General features: G+C 37.0%; 1 protein-coding gene across 1 annotated transcript in view; it reads left to right on the plus strand.

Moving 5' to 3' along the window:
* Positions 1-19,845, plus strand: part of RAD23B (RAD23 homolog B, nucleotide excision repair protein) — a 45,258-nt gene extending 25,413 nt beyond the window's left edge. The window contains exons 6-10 of the mRNA XM_057548799.1: positions 6,322-6,449; positions 9,725-9,857; positions 11,251-11,378; positions 13,034-13,204; positions 18,150-19,845. Coding sequence (XP_057404782.1) covers positions 6,322-6,449; positions 9,725-9,857; positions 11,251-11,378; positions 13,034-13,204; positions 18,150-18,263 — 674 coding nt within the window. The 3' untranslated portion in view covers positions 18,264-19,845. The remainder of the gene's footprint in view (positions 1-6,321; positions 6,450-9,724; positions 9,858-11,250; positions 11,379-13,033; positions 13,205-18,149) is intronic.
* Positions 19,846-20,442: the final 597 nt, after the last annotated feature.

Genomic DNA, 20,442 nt, shown 5'->3' on the forward strand with positions numbered 1-20,442 from the left:
CATGGTTGCTTCCAATCAAGCGGCTAAATGATTTAGATAATGCAGTTGATGTTACTAAAGACTTTTGTAAGTTAGTGTTTTATATATTGAATCCTTTAAATTGTATTGTTAAGAGTTAAGCATACTTCTTCCTTAAAGCAGATAATTTTCCATTTTCCAAATGTGGGTTTTAAATGAGGTTTTAACAAAGTTTGATCTGTGTCCAGGTTTATTACAAAGTATCTTTGAAATGAGTATAAGATGTTACTAAATCTGTCTCACATTTCATCTTTATTCACCTCCAGCCTTTCTTCCACCTTGTAGCCTTATAGGTCCCCATCTGCATCTTGTTGCTTGTATTGTACTTGCAGTGAAAGTGCCTTTTATCCCGACTTTCAGTTTTACCTGTTGAATAATGTCTTTCCATCCTTCGCTTCACACCTAATCTGTCAAAATCAATTTGGGGTTTTTTGCCCATTTTCCCGTTGTAACTATACCTGGTACAGTGCCTGCTATAAGTACTCATTATTGGTCTGTTGAATGGCAACCCCATTCCTGCCCTTTGGTACTCTTCTGTACTGCTGGAAATGGTAGGGAGGTAGAAGACTGGGAACAGGTGGGAATGGCAGCTTCAGTAGAGTATGGGCTTCTGGATTCCTTGTTTAGCTGCTACAGCAGCAAGGTTCCAACAGCAGTAGTATCTCACAAGATATGGGATTGGCCCTCTGACCTAATTGAACTTGAACTCCATGGTGCCCTCATTGCCATGGAAAATGGCTGGCTGATTTCCCATAGCACATAGGGGCAAAATAGTTGTTTAATCAACTTAACATCACCTGGATGTACCAAACACACATTCCTATCTTTGAGAGACTGTTTTCTGGGATTACTCTGCTTCATATGAGTTAGTGTCCAACAATCGGGAAAACAGAAATCACTCTATTTCAAACAGGAAAAGGCTTAATCTTAGGAAATTGTTACAGAGGTGCTGGAACAGCTCAAGATTACCCAGAGATGAGTAAAGGGCTCTGTAGCCTCAGAGCTGAAACCAGCTAGCACGTGCCCCTGTTGCTGTCGGAGGCTGTGGCTATTGCCGTTGCTGCTTCATTTGGAATGCACTGATGCAGCTGGGCGGAAGCCCGGGAGTCCACAACTCTAGTTGCTCCTGCTCTAGTCTCTGGTGGTGGTGTCTTACCTTTTACACCTTGCATCTCTTAGAACAGCAGTTCTCAACTGTATGGTCTCGGGATCCCTTTACTCTTTCATCTTTAATTTATCCAGTCTTTATGTTGATACCTTGCTTCTTTAAATGTTTCTTCTTTGACTTCTGTGACACCACTCTTTTCTTGAACCGTACCTCTGACTATTCCTTCTCAGGCTTTCTGGTTAATTCTTTCTATCTTACCTGGCTTTTAAATGTATGAGTTTACTTTGGTTCTGCTGTAGGTCATAGTTCAAAGTTCAGACTATGGGAATGGCAGATACCACCCATATACAGTTCACACTTGAACACACAGGGGTTAGGGGCGCCAACCCCATGTAGTCAAAAATCCGTCTATAACTTTACAGTCAGGCCTCTGTATCCATGGTTCTGCATCTGCAGATTCAACCAACTATGGATCATGTAGTAGTGTACTAGGAATCGACTTATCTGATTATTAGTGGATCTACACAGTTCAAACCCATATTGTTCAAGGGTTAACTGTACTACAAGGATTCTCAAAATTAAAACTCTAGTACATATCTCCCTCTGACTTCCCAGACTCATTCTTTAAGCTGCCAGCTGGAAAACCTATAACGTCCACAAACTCCTTAGGTTCCAAATTTATTAATTTTTAATTCCCCCATCTGATTCTTCTCCTTTGTTCCCTTCTTGCTTGCATCATCTTCCACTCTCTACCAAAGTATTGGCATCAACCTTGACCCTCTGCCTCTCTTGGCCCAGTGAGGCCAGGAGTCCTTTGTTTCTCCTTCCTAAAGTCTCTGGAATGTTTGTTCTACTGCCACTTAATTGCCTTGGTTCATGTCCTTACCTTACTGATGCTCTTCTGTTACCCTCTTTTAACTGGTCTATTCCCTGCCACAGTGAAGTTTCTAAAAGGCAAATCTAATGAGGTCATTGTTCCTTTCACAGCACCTCCTAACCTAGAAGATAAGTACAAGACTCTTTTTTTTTTTTTTTAATATTTATTTATTTTTGGCTGTGTTGGGTCTTAGTTGCGGCATGCGGAATCTTTCATTGCGGTGTGTGGGCTCTTTGTTGCAGCGCGTGGGCTTCTCTCTAGTTGTGGTGCGTGAGCTCAGTAGTTGCGGCACACGGGCTTAGTTGCCCCGCGGCCTGTGGGATCTTAGTTCCCTAACCAGGGATCGAACCCACATCCACTGCGTTGGAAGGCGGATTCTTAACCACTGGACCACCAGGGAAGTCCCCCAAAACTCATTCTTAATGACATCTAAGATTCTTCATCACTGCTTCTTCAGTCTCATTAGCTCTGTCTCATGTTGTTCATTGTCCCTAATTTTTCTAGGAGTCATTTCCCTCATACTTTCAGGATCTAAAGAGTATCAAACTTGAGTGTAGGCATTTCTTTTTGAGTTTTTATAACTTGACTAAGAAGCATGATTTTAGGAGGCATAGCATCAAGGAGAGGCATGGGAGCTCTGGAGTCTAGACAGCTTGTGTTTGTGTATCTGCACCATGACTTAACAGCCGTTGATCAAATTGTTAATCTTTCTAAGCCTCAGCCTCATTATCTTTAAAAGGAAGGGAAAATAAACCTTTCTTATAGAGTTCTTGTAAGAATTGAATGAGAAACACTATGTTAAAATAGTACAGTTACGATACTCTACAACTCTTAATTTTGTTTAAAATTAAACAAAATGCCATATTGCTGTATGGCATATAATATTTTCTGTTTCTGGGAACTAGATTACTGAAAGTATATTGGCACCTGAGTGATTTGTGCTAGAATTATATCAGTGGGTAATTTAAAAGATAAAAATAGCTTAAGTACTTTATGGAATAGGTAGGGAAAAGTCATTACTCTAAACAAGGTATCAAATGCTGAATTTGCTCAGTGATACTTAGTTTTTTAAGCTATGCTTTCATAGTTATTAGATAACTTTATTGAAAATTTTGCCATCAACAAAGTATAAAGGCAACTTATGGAATGGGAAAAAATATTTGCAAACCATGTATATAATAAGAGGTTAATATCCATGATATATAAAGAACTCATACAACTCAATAGCAAAAAAAAAAAACCAATTTAAAATGGGCAAAGTACTTGAATAGACATTTCTCCAAAGAAGATATACAAAAGACCAACAAGTATATAGAAAGATGCTTAACATCACTAGTTGTTAGGAAAATGCAAATTAAAACCACAATGAGATATCACCTCAGGCCTGTTAAAATGGCCATCATCAAAAAGACGAGGTATAGCAAATGCTGGTGAGGATGTGGAAAAAGGGAACCCTTGTAAACTGTTGGTGGGATTGTAAATTGGTGCAGCTACTATGGAAAACAGTATGGTGGTTCCTCAAAAATTAAAAATAGAACTACCATATGATCTAGCAGTTCCAGTTCTGGGAATCTATCTAAAGGAAATGAAAGCACTAACTTGAAAAAATACCTGCATCCCCATGTTCATAACAGCATTATTTACAATAGCCAAGACATGGAACAAACCTAAATGTCCATCAATGGATGAATGGATGAAGAAGTGGGGTTGTGTGTATGTGTGTGTGTGTGTGTGTACACATAATGGGGTATTACTCAACCATAAAAAGTGAGGAGTTTCTGCCATTTGCAACAACGTGGATGGACCTTGAAGGTATTATGCCAAGCGAAATAAGTCAGAGAAAGACAACTCCTATAGGATCTCACTTATATGTAGACTCTTCAAATCAACACTACAAAACATCAAACTCAAAGTGGTTTCCAGAGGCAGAGGATGGGGGATAGGAAGTTGGAAGAAGATGGTCAAAAGGTACAAACTTCCAGTTATAAGATAAATACTAAGAAAAAAAAAAATACTAGGGATGTAGTGTACAACATGATGATTAGATAGCTAGCATTGCTGTATGGCATATAGGAAAGTTGTTGAGAGTAAATCCTGAGTTCTCGTCACAAGGAGAAAAAATTTTTTCTTTTTGTTGTATCCATATGAGAAGATGGATGTTAGCTGAACCTGTTGTAATCATTTCACAATATATGTTAAGTCAAGCCATCATGCTCTATGTCTTACACTTATACAGTGATGTATGTCAATTATTTCTCAATGAAACTGGGTTGGGGGGGTAGATAGACCAGAGTTTTAGTGTAAAATACTATATGAAATAAGAAAAAATTCTGCAGAAAAAATCATTCACCTGATTTTGTCACCTGTATATCAGGGAAACAGTATAGCAAAAATGGCATGGTCCCTTGCAAGGTTGAACCTGTGTTCAGATGGGGGAAAGAAAATAGAGTGAAACAAAATAAATTGCAAATCATGATAAATGATATTTAAAAAATTAATGGCTTCCATAAAGAAGAACAAAAGGCACTTATATTTAGGCTAGTCAGGCAGTACCTCTCTGAGACTGTAGCATTTAAATTGAGAACTGGAGCATGTAAAGGAACAGACCATCAAAGAAGCCTGGTATGTGTGAAGGTTCTGGGGCAGAAGCTGTGACTTGTGAAGCAAGTAGAAATGGATTGGTTGGAGTGCGGCACGTGCAGGGTTGTTGAGGTTGGGAGCTCAAAATGAGATTAGGTTTTCTTTCTTAAAAGCTCACTTTTGCAACTGGCTGAAGAATGGATTGTAGGCTTGGGGGCAGGAGAGGAAGCAGGGCATAAACTAGACCAGAGATTGTTGTGGACTGGTCTTGAGTGAAGGCAGGGAGAAAGAGGAAGCTTGATAGGTTTGGGATATATTTTAGAGATAGGACCTACCAGGTATGCTAGTGGATTAGATGCGGAAGGAGGGGAAAGGGAATTGAAATCACCAAGGTTTCTGGTTCAAGCACTTGGATGGATAGAGGTGCTGCTAATTGAAGTAGAGAAGGCAGATGATAAATGGACATGTTTGAGGGGGAATCTTTGAGATCCAAAGTCACATGCTGGTATTGGTTGAGGAGTGAGCAGAATGTGAGAAGTGGACACAGCATGTACAGACAGCTATGGCTGTGAAGGGAGGAGAGCAGACGGATGGACCAGGTCCTGAAAGAGAATTGGGATGCAGTCAAGGGAGGCGTGTTTTTGTTTTTAGGATGACATTCTAGGACATAGTTAACTGCTGATCAAGATAATTAGGCGGGCAGGAAAGGGTGGGAGATGGACAAGAAGTGTGGTAGCTTTAAATTTAGTGGGAGAGAGTTGGCTTTCTTTAAATCAGTGTTGTCTGACATTTCCATGAAGAGTGAGTCAGAGTTGGAGAGATCCTGTGGGAAATGTCTTACAGGGATAATTGTACCAGTTTTATACAGTATGGGACATTCTAACTTTCTAGCTTCCAAACTCCTTTTCCCCTCTGCTTTGATAACGAAAGGTGTCCAAGGAAAACAACTTATTACAGCACAGTTGATTTCGTGAAGTGTCCCTGCTACTTGTTCTGAAAAATCAGTTCACCTGTCTCTTCTTCCAGGTTGCCTGCCCCGACTTGCTAATTCTTTTCTATGTTTGTGCTACACTTGATATTTTTATTATGTGTATTAAACATACTGTATTTTCCATTGCTGCTCTGTACCACAACTTAGTGGTATAAAACAACAGATTTATTATCTTATTATAGTACTGTAGGTTAGAAGTCTGATATGGAGCTCACTGGGCTAAAATCAGAGCTGCATTCCTTTCTGGAGACTCTAGGGGAGAATTTGTTCTGTGTCCTTTCCAACTTCTAGAGGCTGACCACATACCTTGGCTCATATCCCTTTCCTCTGTCATCAAAGGTGGCAGCATAGCATCTCTGACCCTGCTTTTGTCCTCTCTTCCTTACATCTATTTCTCCGACCCTCTAATCTGCTTCCCTCCTACTTTTAAGGACCCTTATGATTACATCGGACCCACCCAGGTAATCCAGGATGATTTCCCTATCTTAAAGTCAGCTGATTAGCAACCTTAATTCCCTTTTGCCTTGTAACCTGACTTACTTATAGTTTCCAGGGATGGGAGGGGGTGGATTATTCTACCTACCACATATATGTTGTAGTTGATAACTGTTACTCATCTTTGTATTCCTGGCACTGTAGTGCCTGAAACAGTGTATACATATATGCACTCAGATTACATGGAGATTGTTTATTTATTAAATTTTCTTTTTCTTTCCCCTTCTTCCACCCACACATACCTTTTTTTAGTGACAGGTCAGTCTTATGAGAATATGGTAACTGAGATCATGTCAATGGGCTACGAACGAGAGCAAGTAATTGCAGCCCTGAGAGCCAGTTTCAACAACCCTGACAGAGCAGTGGAGTATCTTTTAATGGTGAGAAACATTTTGCTTTCTTTGTTCTAGTTGTTTAAGAACAAAATCTCAAAGAAACAGAGATTTTAAAGGGACAGTAACAATTCAGAAGATAATAATGATGTATGCTAGATAATTTACATAGTGCTTTTATTTTTCTTAGTATGTTAACATTTTGTGTTAATAAAATGTAACCTCTTCTAAAAGATTTCGATAGGATTTTCAATTAGAAAACAACGTGGCTAAATGGGGTTGTAAAATTTGCTGTCCACTTGGAGTAGTACCCTCAAAGGATGACATCTGTGTGTTAGAGGGGTAGGGGTGGGGCAGATTTTAAATCTATTTGAATCCAACAATTTAGTAGCTTTTTTGCCTGCCAAGCATAATCCTGGATGTGCTATTTAGAGCAAAAGTTTCAAGTTGGAAGCCCAAGCCAAATTTTGTACTATGTGTAAATTTCTTAATTAGTTGCCAGCTTTTAAAAATTGGGAGATTTCACTTAAAAGTTCAGATAATCTGGTTTATCTGGACAACTCGGATCCCAGATTTTCACAAGCGTTTAGGAAAAGTTTTAGGTTGTAGACTCTTTAATTCACTGTCTTCCTGTCCATTCCCTATTACCTGACAGCATCATGCATTTAATTTAATGTGTGATATTATGACTGCTTCTATTGGCATTTGAATTGTTAGCTTATTTATAGTCAGTAGCAGTCGAGGGAATTTTGAATAAGTTACTGGGTTTTGTTCTCTAGTAATAAAGGTTTTTGTGAAATAGATTGTTGTGGGCATGGACTGAAACCCGTGATATTTTATGACAATGAATGTCTATTTTACAAATGTGACATGGGTCAAAAGCAAAGTGTAGATGTTTGCAATAACATTGGATTAACTTTTTAGTCTTAACATTTTATTCTATAATCTTTGGTGTGTTGGAATATTATCAAAAGTCTCAGTTGCCTTAAACATCATCTCAGATCCTAACTCTTTGGGGAATACCATCCACAAGTTTAATCCATTCCTTTGTTTCCAGTTGTACTTCTGTTAGAAACTCCTTTTGAGAGCGTAGTTTCAGGAGAGTCCCTGTCGTGAGCAGATAACTGTGCTTCTCCTCCACCAGTCGTTTGCCTACTTATATGCATGAGATTCACAAAACCTTTTCTTAGCATTTCATTTTATCGTTTGAATTCTTTTTCCCATTGTCCTCTTGAGAGTCTTTAAAATGCTGGCAGTTCATTTAATTATCATTTTGTTTGAAACTGAGGAATCATACTGGATTGATAGTTACTGTGGATCTGTTTGTGGTTGCCGCTCATTCCTCCCCTCCCCCAAAAAACACATATTACATTAAAATACTGCCTTTCCTTTCATAGAATGGCTTTAATTTATACCTGATTTGGAATTCTGCATAAATTTAATGATATCAAATATTTTGATCTAATAGATTTGAAATTTTGAGGTATAAAAAAATGAATCACTCTTCACAGTTGCTGCTATTTAGCATCAAATACAAATGAATAGATGAGAGATAAGTTCATGAAACAGTTTAAAGTTTTATATATTTACTGTTTGTTTCATAGACTGGAAAAAAGGGGCTACCTTTAACTGTTAATAGTTTTTGACACTTCTGTATAAGTGAGGGTGAGTGTATGGAAAGGAGAAATAATGATCTAATAAAGGGCTAAGTACTATGTGTGAGAATTGGAGGTAGATCTGTAGCAATGGTGATTAACTTTTTAGTTTAACAAACTTGTTTGAGAATTTGATGGAGGCTTTTGGATCCTCAATCTCTATATAGTTTGTTAGCACTTGATAGCTCCTCATCTAGGGGTCTGAATTGGTGGATTGTGAAAAACATTTGTTTGCAATGCCTACAATAAACTTCTAATATAGGCAGCCATTATCCTGCTGTTTATTACAGTTCATTCTTCATATGTTTATGATTTTGGCTTCTGATTTACTGGGAAATGGAAGCAATTACTATTACCATCTCATATTCAAATACAATATTTTCTCCTTTATTCTCCTTCCAGAATCTATGAAGATTTCATAAAGACTTTAATAAGTTGTATATGAGAAGTCTTATAAATTGTTTATCAAAATAGGAGTGTTCCAAAAATCTTAGTGCAGTTTTAAGTTATAATAACTTCAGAAGATAAATGCCACAAACTTAGAAAAAGCATTACCTAAATTATTTAAGATTCTTTTATACCTATTTACTTTTTTTTGGCCGCACCATGCAGCTTGTGGGATCTTAGTTCCCTGACCAGGGATTGAACCCGTGCCTTCGGCAGTGAAAGTGCGGAGTCCTAACCACTGAACCGCTAGGGAATTCCCTTTACTTTTTGTAATTTTTGAATAATCAATTTTAAGTTTTTGTACGTGATACATTTCTGGATGCCGCTCTCTCAGAACCGTGGATCAGTAGAGGACATCCTCCTCGCTTGGCCGCTGTTATCACCTGCTCTGTCGCCATTAGACTCTTTTTTTCCAGCGATCACTTCACAACTGCCATGTGTGCATCAGAATCTCTTTGGATGATCTTAAGGCTAAGGTTAAAAATACAATCCTTTCTGTCACTGAGCTAGTGAAAGTTTCTGTGAGGTTCAAAAATCAACTAGAGTGATATATAACATAAAAGCCAGATATGTCTAATTTTAATAAGATTTGTGTTGATATTTTGAAAATTTAAATAATTAGCCTTATAATGTTAGACACCATTACTTCTATGCAAGTTTAGGGTCTTGCCTTATACTTTGGTGTTAGATGTTAACATGTGTTGCTGGATAAACATTTCATGATTTATTTTTTTAATTGCAAAATTACTTACTTTATATCCTAGATCTACACTGTCTAGTAGGGTAGCTGTTGAGTACTATTAAGTACAAGTAACTATTTAAATTTAAGAAAATTAAAAGTAAGTTAAAATTTTAAGTGTCTTAGTACCATTAGCCACATTTCAAGTTCTCAGTAGCTACTTGGGGCTAATGGGTATTTTACTGGACAGCATAGATATAGAGCTGTTCCATCATCATGGAAAGTTCTGTTGGACAATGCTACTGTATATTATAGTAGTATGGGTTTATCTATACCACATTGAGGCCATTTCTAATCTAATTTGAATATGTGAAGATTTCAGATATGTCTTGATCCTTTACATTTAATTGAAGCAGACGTCTTTTTGATGCTTTTAGAAATTAGACAAGGATATTAAATAGATTTATAAGCCTCTTACTCTGTGTAATATTTAACTAACTTTGAATGATGAGCTATTTTAAAGCTTGGAAATTGTGTTATAGGGAATTCCTGGAGATAGAGAAAGTCAGGCTGTGGTTGACCCCCCTCCAGCAGCGAGTACTGGGGCTCCTCAGTCTTCAGTGGCTGCAGCTGCAGCAACTACGACAGCAACGACTACGACAACAAGTTCTGGAGGTAAAGTGGAATCTTTCAGTGGGGAGGAAGTGGTCCTGAATCTTTAGTGTAAAATAATTTAATCTGAAATACTTTTGAGATGAGGTTCATTCCCAGAGCATCTCAGTAACTCTTAAAACAAATTCTCTATTCAGTGTTAGAGAAGGGCCCAAAAGAAATTATACTAAGTGGATATAAAAGATATATTTTTTTACTTATATTAAACACTCACTTATATTAAACATCATTACTGCAGTTTTGGTAAAGGGCATATTCTGTTTAGCTTATTCTAAGGAAGAAATGCTTCCCAGTTTGCATTTAGTGTTATATTCTGAAGCCATTTGGAACGGTTTGCTCACCTTGTCTCTTTCTCTCCCAGTAAATGTCTTCAAAGCCAGTAGGATCTTAATGGTTATTATAGAACCAAGGAAATAAAACCTGGGAGGTTTAATATCTTGAATCTAGAGGTGAAAGCAGAGCCTGAATTCAGGTGTCTTTACAGCACCCACGCTTCCATTGGCAAAGGTTTGACTAGAAAGCAAAGCCTGGAGCCCGTGGTAGTCCCAGGAATTATTTAATGTTCTCTTTCATTATTTCTTCTGTAAAATTGATAAAGTAATTCAAACTCTTACTTTTGAAGAGACCATTCTCTTATGTATTTCCTAGCTCTAATTATGGCAGTCATCTCTAGTTGACAGAAATCCCTAAGCACTTTGTGTGCAGTCTCCCGTAGGATAGGCTCTCATTTCCTGAGATTCAGCGTGGAAATAGAAGAGGAGGCCACAGCTTTGGTTCAGATTTGGGGTGCTGTCCCATTCAGTGGCAGTTATTGGATAACTTAGTTTCTGAGTCTCGTTTCCTTCTTCTGTAAAACTGGTGTTACACAAAGAAGAATAAATAGCCATATGATGTGGCCATTTTTAATTTGAATGATTGTCTTGAATAATTTAGATGACAGTGTACATCTAAAAAATTCTCATTACTCTTAGTAACCTCAAAAGCATAGTTATTTTGTATGCAATTAAAGTAGGTAAGTTTTTTGCGTTTCTTAATCCTGGTATATATTTTTCTTAGGAACTTTTGAGCATCAGGAACAACTTTTAATACTTTTTATTTTGATAGAGTGCACGAAGGGCACAAGTTCTCAGTGTTACTTGATAATATTGAGTGCCCAGGGCAATTGTAGGAAAACTTTGTTCTTTTAGTGTTCTGTACTCTACCTTAGCTAATAGGAATAATTTCTGCAGTATGAGACTTGCGAGCTGGTGCAGTTTGAAGATGTTTTCATTATTTACTTCATTTTATATACATCTGAGAATTCAAATCATATTTTTTCTTGACAGTTTTTGCTGTCTAGATTATGTTTGTATATATAATTGCTAATTTTGTTTAAAAATGTTCATGTGTATTTTAGGACACCCTCTTGAATTTTTACGGAATCAGCCTCAGTTTCAACAGATGAGACAAATTATTCAACAGAATCCTTCCCTGCTTCCAGCATTGCTACAACAGATAGGTCGAGAAAATCCTCAGTTACTGCAGGTGACTATTTTAATCAGTTAATTTCCAAAAATGGGTTTAGAGTGTATCACATTTTGTAGAAGTCCACGAGCACCCCTTCTCCTTCACCAAGTCTATAAACTGTTCTTCTAAGCTGCACTCAGTAGAATATGCCATAGATAGGTGTACTGATAAAACAAGAATTGGGGGTGGGGATTGGGTTAAATATTTGTTTGGGAAACACTTTATTAAAGAATCTGAGGGGCTTCCCTGGTGGCACAGTGGTTGAGAATCTGCCTGCCAATGCAGGGGACACGGGTTCGAGCCCTGGTCTGGGAAGATCCCACATGCCGCGGAGCAGCTAAGCCCGTGAGCCACAATTACTGAGCCTGCGCGTCTGGAGCCTGTGCTCTGCAACAAGAGAGGCCGCGATAATGAGCGGCCCGCGCACTGCGATGAAGAGTGACCCCCACTTGCCGCAACTAGAGAAAGCCCTCGCACAGAAACGAAGACCCAACACAGCCATAAATAGATAGATAGATAGATAGATAGATAGATAGATAGATAGATAGATAGATAAACCAACCAACCCAAAGAAACTCTAGCAAAAAGAAATGTTTAACTCTCTAGGTCTCTCTTTCCCAAGCTTATTACTAGTGATGCACTGCCTCATAGAAAACATACCTGTGGGCTTATTTTAATGCTCAGGTCATGAAATATTTGAGTTTTGTATAGCAGCGGTCCCCAACCTTTTTGACACCAGGGACCGGTTTCGTGGAAGACAATTTTTCCACAGACCAGGGTGGGGGGATGATGGTTTCGGGATGATTCAAGCACATTACATTTATTGTGCACTTTATTTCTCTTATTATTACATTGTAATATATAATGAAATAATTATACAGCTCATCATAATGCAGAATCAGTGGGAGCCCTGAGCTTGTTTTCACTTGCCACTCACTGATAGGGTTTTGATATGAGTCTACAAACAATTGATTTATTATGGTCTCTGTGCAGTCAAACCTCTCTGCTAATGATAATCTGTGTTTGCAGCCGCTCCCCAGCACTAGCATCACTGCCTCAGCTCCACCTCAGATCATCAGGCATTAGATGCTCATAAGGAGCATGCAGCCTAGATCCCTCGCATGAGCAGTTCACAGTAGGGTTTGCGCTCCTATGAGAATCTAATGCCTCTGCTGATCTGACAGGCAGTAATAGGGGCAATGGGGAGTGGCTATAAATACAGTTAAAGCTTGGCTCGCTTGCCCGCCCACCGCTCACCTCCTGCTGTGCAGCCCAGTTCCTAACAGGCCACAGACCAGTACCAGTCCATGGCCCGGGGATCACGGACCCCTGTTACAGCATTCTGCTGCCTACTAGTGTGGAGGAGAAAGTATATATATACACATATATATAACTTCTATTTTTTCTTATAGCCATCAAGCAGTTTTTTAACAATGATGGGAGGGTGGGAGTGTTTATGAAAGAGAATTTGGATTCTTTTAATTCTTCACTGTTTACCTCAGAAATACGAAGTTTCTTTAATGTACAAGAAATCACATCCTTCCAAAGACTGAATAATCCAGAATCATTCTAAAATAATGCAGTTGCAAAGTTATAGCTTTCTCTCTTATTTGTATTAGAATTCTTATTTTCCTGAATGTCTTGTTTTTCCTCTGTCCTTCAAATCACTGCAGCAAATTAGCCAACATCAGGAGCATTTTATTCAGATGTTAAATGAACCAGTTCAAGAAGCTGGTGGTCAAGGAGGAGGTGGTGGAGGTGGCAGTGGAGGAATTGCAGAAGCTGGAAGTGGTCATATGAACTACATTCAAGTAACGCCTCAGGAAAAAGAAGCTATAGAAAGGGTGAGTTTCAGTAAAACTTAAAAATTCAGTTCCTAGTCACACTAGCCACATTTCAGATGCTCAGTAGTCACAGGGGGTTAGTGGCTCCTGCACTGGATAGCCCAGATATAGAGTATTTCCATCACGGTAGAGAGCTCTTACTGGACAGAGCCAAATAGAGCACTAGTAACCTAGGGACTGCAGTGGAGACAGTCTCTTCTCAGCCCTGCTCTCCATTGTGTTCTTTGTGAAGCCAAGGGACTAGCACTGAATACCAGTCTAGCATGAAATAGTTATCAATATATCAAGAAACTAAAATTTTCATTGATGTTTTAGAATTCAATAAGAAAAAATGATCTTAAAGTATATGCCCAATTCAAGATTATCCATTTTTAATTTATATTTCAAATTTTATTTCACTGTTGTCTCTAAAATGTAAATAGATATGTATATGAATATTTTCATAAAATACATGTATAGTAAACATCAAAACCTGGTATCCTGATTCTCTTTTCATCCTTATCATGTCTGCCCATACAGGTTGTGGCACTGCAGTAACCTAGTTTTTATGATACTGTGACTAGTCATTCATTTTTCTCTGGGCCCCATTGTTAACATTTGTAAATAGGGAATCATAGTACTTGCCCTGTCTTATCTTACAAAGTGTTTTGAGATGGAAATCAGAGAAAGTGCATTTTAACTTAATACTTAGAATATCATTGGAACTATAATTAGTCTTTGTTTATGACAAACATATCAAGTGTTCAGGTTTGTAACTATGTATTTCTTAAAAGATACTTTATATATTGCAGTGTTATTTTTTCCCCCTCAAATAAATAGAAGTGACAATAGACAATTGCCTCACTTGTTCTAGAGCAACTTTTTTATGAGGTTACAGTTATCAAATCTTGATTTCTGTGTTGGAGAAATTTTTTCTTTTGTTGCTTGTGCTTTTGGTGTCATAGAAGAGAACATTGCCTAACCCAGGGTCAGAAGATTTAAGCCTGTACTTTCTCCAAAGAGTTTTATAGCTCTTATTACATTTATGTAATGTAAAATGTCTATAATCCATTTCGAGTTACTTTTTGTTTATGGTGTGAGGTGTAGGAGCCTAGCTTCATTTCTTTTGCCTGTGTATATCCAGTTGCCCCAGCACCATTTATTGAAAATACTGCTCTTTCCCCATTAAATTGTCTTGGCATCCTTGTTGAAAATATGTTGACCATAAATGTGAGGGTTTATTTCTGGGCTTTCAGTTCCGTTCTGATCTATATGTTTATCCTTATGCCAATCCTTCGTTGTCTTGATTACTCTGGCTTTGTAAGTTTTGAAATCTGGAAGTGTGAGAGCTCCATATTTGTTCTTCTTTCCCAAGATTGTTTCGGCTCTTGTGGTTCCCTTGCAATTTCATATCAATTTTAGGATTAGCTTGTCCAATTTCTGCAAAAAGAAAACTGGCTAGAATTTTGATAGATACTGTGTTTTTTTCTGTAGATCAATTTGGGGAGTATTGCCGTGTTGGCAATATTAAGTCTTTACCAAGCCATGAACACAGAATGGGATGTCTTTCCATTTTGAATTTCCATAATTTCTTTCAGAAATTTCTTTAGTCTTCAGTTTGTACTTCTTTTGCTAAATTTATTTCTAAGTATTTTTATTCTTTATGACACTGTTATAAAGAGAATTGTTTTTCTTAATTTCATTTTTGGATTGTTCATTGCTAGTTATATAGAAATACAATTTAATTTTGTGTATCTTGCAACCTTCCTGAACTCATTTATTCTGATAATTTGTGTGTGTGTTCCTAAGGATTTCTATATGTAAGATATCATTTGCAGGTAGACATAGTTTTACTTCTTTTTCAATCTGGATGTCCTTTATTATTAATATTTACATATTATTTATATATATATATTTATATTTATTTGCTTAATTGTCCTATCTAGAGCCGCCTCTGTATAGTTGAATAGCAGTGGCGAGAGCCAACATCTTTATCTTGTTCCAGATCTTAGAGGAAAATAAAACATTTAGTCTTTCACCATTAAGTTTGATGTTAGCTGTGCGTTTCATTAGATTCCTTTTATCAGGTTGAAGTTCTATTCCTAGTGTGTTGGATGTTTTTATCACAAAGGGTGTGGGATTTTGTCAAATTGTGTGCTGATTGAGATGGTTGTGTGGTTGTGTCCCTTTTTCTGTTAATATGCCTTATTACGCTGATAGATTTTTTGTATGTTGGCCTAACCTTGCATTCCTGGGGTGTTGCTGGAATTGGTCTGCTAGTATTTTGTTGAGAATTTCTGCATCTATATTCATAAGGAATATTGGTCTGTAGTTTTCTTGTGATGTCTTTGTCTGGTTTTGGTATCAGAGTAATACTGGCCTTACAGAATGAGTTCCCTCCTCTTCTGTTGTTTGGAAGATTTTATGAAGAATTGGTGTTAAGTTTTCTTTAAACGGCTGGTAGAATTCACCAGTGAAGTTATCTGGGCCTGGCTTTTGGGGAAGTTTTGTGACTACTAATTCAATCTCTTTGCTTGTCATAGGACTATTCAGATTTTTCCTTTTTTTCTTGAGTCAGTTGGGGTGGTTTTTGTCTTTCTAGGAATTTGTCTATTTCATATATGTTATCTAGTTTGTTGGCATACAACAACTTAGTTGTTCTCAGTATTCCCTGATAGTAGTTTTTATTTCTATAAAAAGTGGTAATGTTCCAACATTTATTTTTGATTTTAGTCATTTGAATCCTCAGATTTCTTTCTTTTTCCGTGTCAGTTTAGGTAAAGGTTTGTCAATGTTGTTGATTTAAAGAAAAAAAGTGAGAATTTTTGGTTTTGTTGATTCTCTGTTTTTTCTAGTCTCTATTTTATCTCCTTCTGCTTGCCTTGGATTTAGTTTCCTCTTTTTTTCCCTGGTTTCTTAAGGTTGAAGCTTAGATTATTGATTTTATATCTGTCTTAATACATAGGCATACCTCTTTTTATTGCGCTTTGCTTTGTTGCATTTTGCAGTTAATTGCATTTTTTATAAATTGAAGGTTTGTGGCAACCCTGTGCTGTCAGATGATGGTTAGCATCTTTTGGCAATGGAGCATTTTTTAATTACAGTATGTACGTTGTTTTTTTTAGACATGATGCTGCTGCACACTTAATAGACTACAGTATAGTGTAAACGTAACTTTCATATGCATTGGGAAACCAAAAATTCGTGTGACCCGCTTCATTGCGATATTCGCTTTATAGCAGTGGTCTGTAACCGAACCTGCAGTATCTCTGAGGTATGCCTGTAGATATTTACAGCTAGAAGGTTTCCTCCAAGCACTGCTACAGCAGCATCCCATAAGTTTTAGTGTGTTGTGGTTTTATTTTCATTCATCTCAAACTATTTTCTATTTTCTTTTGTCATTTTTTTCTTTGATCTGTAGGTTACTTAGGATTGTATCAGTTTCCACATTTAGGAATTTTCCAAATTTCCTTCTGTTATTGATTTCTAAGTTCATTCCATCGTGGTCAGATAACATAATTTGTATAATTTTAATCCTTTTAAATTTATTGGGGCTTGTTTTATGGCTTAACATGGTCTTTATGGAGAATGTTCTGTGTATACTTGAGAAGGATGTATAATTTGCTGTTGTTAAGTGTTCTCTAAATGTCTGTTAGGTCTGGTTGGTTTATAGTATTTTTCAAGTTTTCTATATCCTTGTCAGTCTTCTGCCTTCTCGTATGCATTATAGAACATGGGGATATTAAAGTCTCCAACTATTGTTGAATTGGTTATTTCTCCCTTCAAGTCTGTCAGTTTTTGTTTCATGTATTTGGGGGCTCTGTTGTTCTCTATGTTTATAATGAAGTCTTTCTGATTGTTTTATCATCATAAAATGTCCTTTGTTTTAGTAACAATTTTTAATCTTAAAGTCTGTTTTGTCTGATATTAATATAGCCACTTCAGCTCTCTTTTTGTAACTGTTTGCATGGTATATATCTTTTTCCATCCTTTTACTTTCAGCATATTTGTGTCTTTGAATCTAAAGTGTGTGTCTTGTAGAAGCAATATAGTTGGATCGTGCCCTATCTACCTTTTACTTCAGCTAGCCCAGCTTTAATCTGGACAAGACCTAGGTAACAAAATCATTTTTGAGTTTCTTCTCCTTTCATGGATGAATATAATCATGCTGAATCGGGACTTTTGCCCAGCTTTTAAAAGTCATTTCTTGATATAGTCTAATGCAAGATGATTGAGACAGTTGAGAAAGGGGGTTCATAAATAACATTTGGCTGACAAATGTGTGGTACCTAGGGAATTAGACAGTTGACCTGAGTGTTTAAAGGCTTTTAAAAGCAGCAATTACTGAGTTACAAGTGATTTTTAATAGACTAGGAAGACAAAAATTAAATAGGTCATATCACCATTTAAATGCTATAAAAATTAAGCAAGTAAAAATCGAACACCATATGTCTTGATTTCAAAAATATATCATGTAATATTACTAATAATTGACCACCCATTTTTGTAGTATGAAGTGTTTCATAAGGCCAGGAGGTTGAGAGTAATATCTGACCCTAATGAAAGATGTGGCTCTCTTTACAAATAATTAGCAGCCTCTGGTTGCTCTCATCCATAGCTTCACCACGTATGTACTGAAAGCCATTGGATTTACAGATTTCTGTAAGGTCATTCATTTTTAAACCACCACAGAAGCTAATTTTTAGTGTTAATGCCAATGAGTGTTATCAAAGTATCTGTTAGCCTAATAGCTTTAACTAGGAACAAAGAATTTGTAGGTGGTTACAGGAAAGGGCCTGGGTTCTATCTAGCCCCTTGCATTGGACAGTGACTCCACATTCAGATAGGGGTGAATTCATGTAAAATTCTCAAGCTTTTTTGTGTCCTTTATAGTATGTGTTCAAGTGATGATCTGTCAGTAGTGCTATGCTAGACTCCATAATATGTTTTCTTTCTTTTCTTCCAGTTAAAGGCATTAGGATTTCCTGAAGGACTTGTGATACAAGCATATTTTGCTTGTGAGAAGAATGAGAACTTGGCTGCCAATTTTCTTCTACAGCAAAACTTTGATGAAGATTGAAAGGGACTTTTTTTTATCTCACACTTCACACCAGTGCATTACACTAACTTTGTTCACTGGATTGTCTGGGATGACTTGGGCTCATATCCACAATACTTGGTATAAGGTAGTAGATTCTTGGGGGTGGGGAGGGGGGTCTAGGATACAGGGCAGGGATAAATACCGTGCATGTCTGCTTCAATTAGCAGATGCCGCAGATCCACACAGCGTGTAAAATATTATACAACCAAAAGTCAGCTTTTGCAGGTCTTTATTTCCTCTATAAAACAGTAGGTAACTTTTCCTAGGTTTCACTCTTTTTTAGTGTACTAGATCCAGAAATTTAGTGTAATGCCCTGCTTTATATTTCTTTGACTTAACAGTGGTTTCAGAAAGAATCTTTGCTACCTAGAATCTACAGTCCCTATTTTATGGCAACACTGGATAATGGCTTTGTGAAATTGGAAAAAAAAAAAATTGGAGCAACTGTAAACAGAAATGCCAAATTATTGATGGTTATTGTTGCTGCTTCAAATAAGTATAGAGTTAATGTGTAAGAAAGCCCATTCTTTCATGATAAATACTTGGGGTTGAGGGGGGAGAGGGGGAATCTTTTCTTAAAATGAAAATAATTACTGCTATTTTAAATTTCTTGATCATTGAATGTGAGACCCTTCTAACATGATTTGAGAAGCTGTACAAGTATAGGCAGAGTTATTTTCCTGTTTACATTTTTTTGGTTTGTTTTGGGGGGAAAATTGGTAGGTGTCTAATTACTGTTTACTTCATTGTTATATTGCAGTAAAAAGTTTTAAAACCACAGTTGCATGTTTGCTTTTGATGTATCCCGTTGTGGAATTAGCACTTTGGGGCCAATGGAGAAATGCAGCATTCACCATCCCTGTCTTCCCCTTCCCTCAGCAGAAATGTGTTTGTCAGCAAGTCGTGAATTCCAACTGCTGCCTTTTTTAAAACCCACAAAATGCTGATTCAGTTCAAAATTAATGCAAATGTCTCAAAACTGGGTTTCTGATATTTGTAAATGTTTTTCCTTATTAGGTAAGAATGTATGACCATTAAAGTCATTTAGGATTATTTGCTTTCGAAAAGAGAAGGTGGACAGAACTATAATCTAGCATCCTTTATTGCATTGGACAGACTGGAGAAATCTTTTGGAAGGGTTGGGAGATGCGGCTGGAAAAGTACTTTGGAAAATATACAATCAAGATATCTCATGGCATATTAAAAGAAAAATCTTAATAGCAGTGTTGGCTTTTATTTGGATTTTTTTCATCTCAGCTTTTTTCTTTGGAATCTCCTTCATTGTCATTGTTATTTGATCATAAAGAGGGAGCAGGTGTCTACTTGTTCAGTTTTTCAAATCTGTTTTCCTGAATATAAAAGAAACTGTTTAAAGAAATGTTTTTTTCTACTATCTGATACTGAGTTAAGAAGATGACTTTGCACAGATTTCTTCCTGCATAATCTCTTAATAATACTTAGCACAGTTTGGTGACGACTTTTAAGCTTTTACGTCATGCACTCATGACTATCTCATGAAAATAAATGAAACCATGATTTCTCCCCATGGTGTTATCATGTAGTTTAATCTTCATGTGTTTATTCCATAAACACAACAGGACCTTTGGACTTTGTATTACCTGTATGTTTTATAATGGATTATGCAGAAATGTCTCAATAAAATGAGGATTTCTAAATATGTTCATCTTTCAAGGCAGAACAGTGAGTTGGGAAGAGGGGTGGCAGTTCTGGTGAGAAAATGGGATACTTTATTTTAACGATATTTTATCTGCCACTTAATTGCTTAGAGCATAGTGAACGCTGGAAAAGGGAAAAAACAACCAGCAGCAGCCTCTCTTTTCTCTGGAAAGTGACAGCAGAAGGTGATCGATCACATGGAGCTTTTGTCCTTGGACAACAAAACTACAAATAGTGGGATTAATAATTACCAGAAGACAGTTCAAGCCAAGTTTTGACCATTCTTTACAGTACTTTGTTTATCTGCTTAAAGAATCACCCATGACGCTATGAAAGAAATAGACTTTTTGTGACCTTTTGCTGTTATCTTTTAATTTACAGACAGTTTTGGTTAATCTAAGTGACTACATGACTTTGGAATTTTGCATTTGAGGTATTCTGTCATCTATTTCTTGAAATATATTTATTGTTGAGTTGCTCT

Source organism: Balaenoptera acutorostrata, chromosome 6 (genome assembly GCF_949987535.1).
Source record: "Balaenoptera acutorostrata chromosome 6, mBalAcu1.1, whole genome shotgun sequence".
NCBI classification, from domain to species: domain Eukaryota; kingdom Metazoa; phylum Chordata; class Mammalia; order Artiodactyla; family Balaenopteridae; genus Balaenoptera; species Balaenoptera acutorostrata.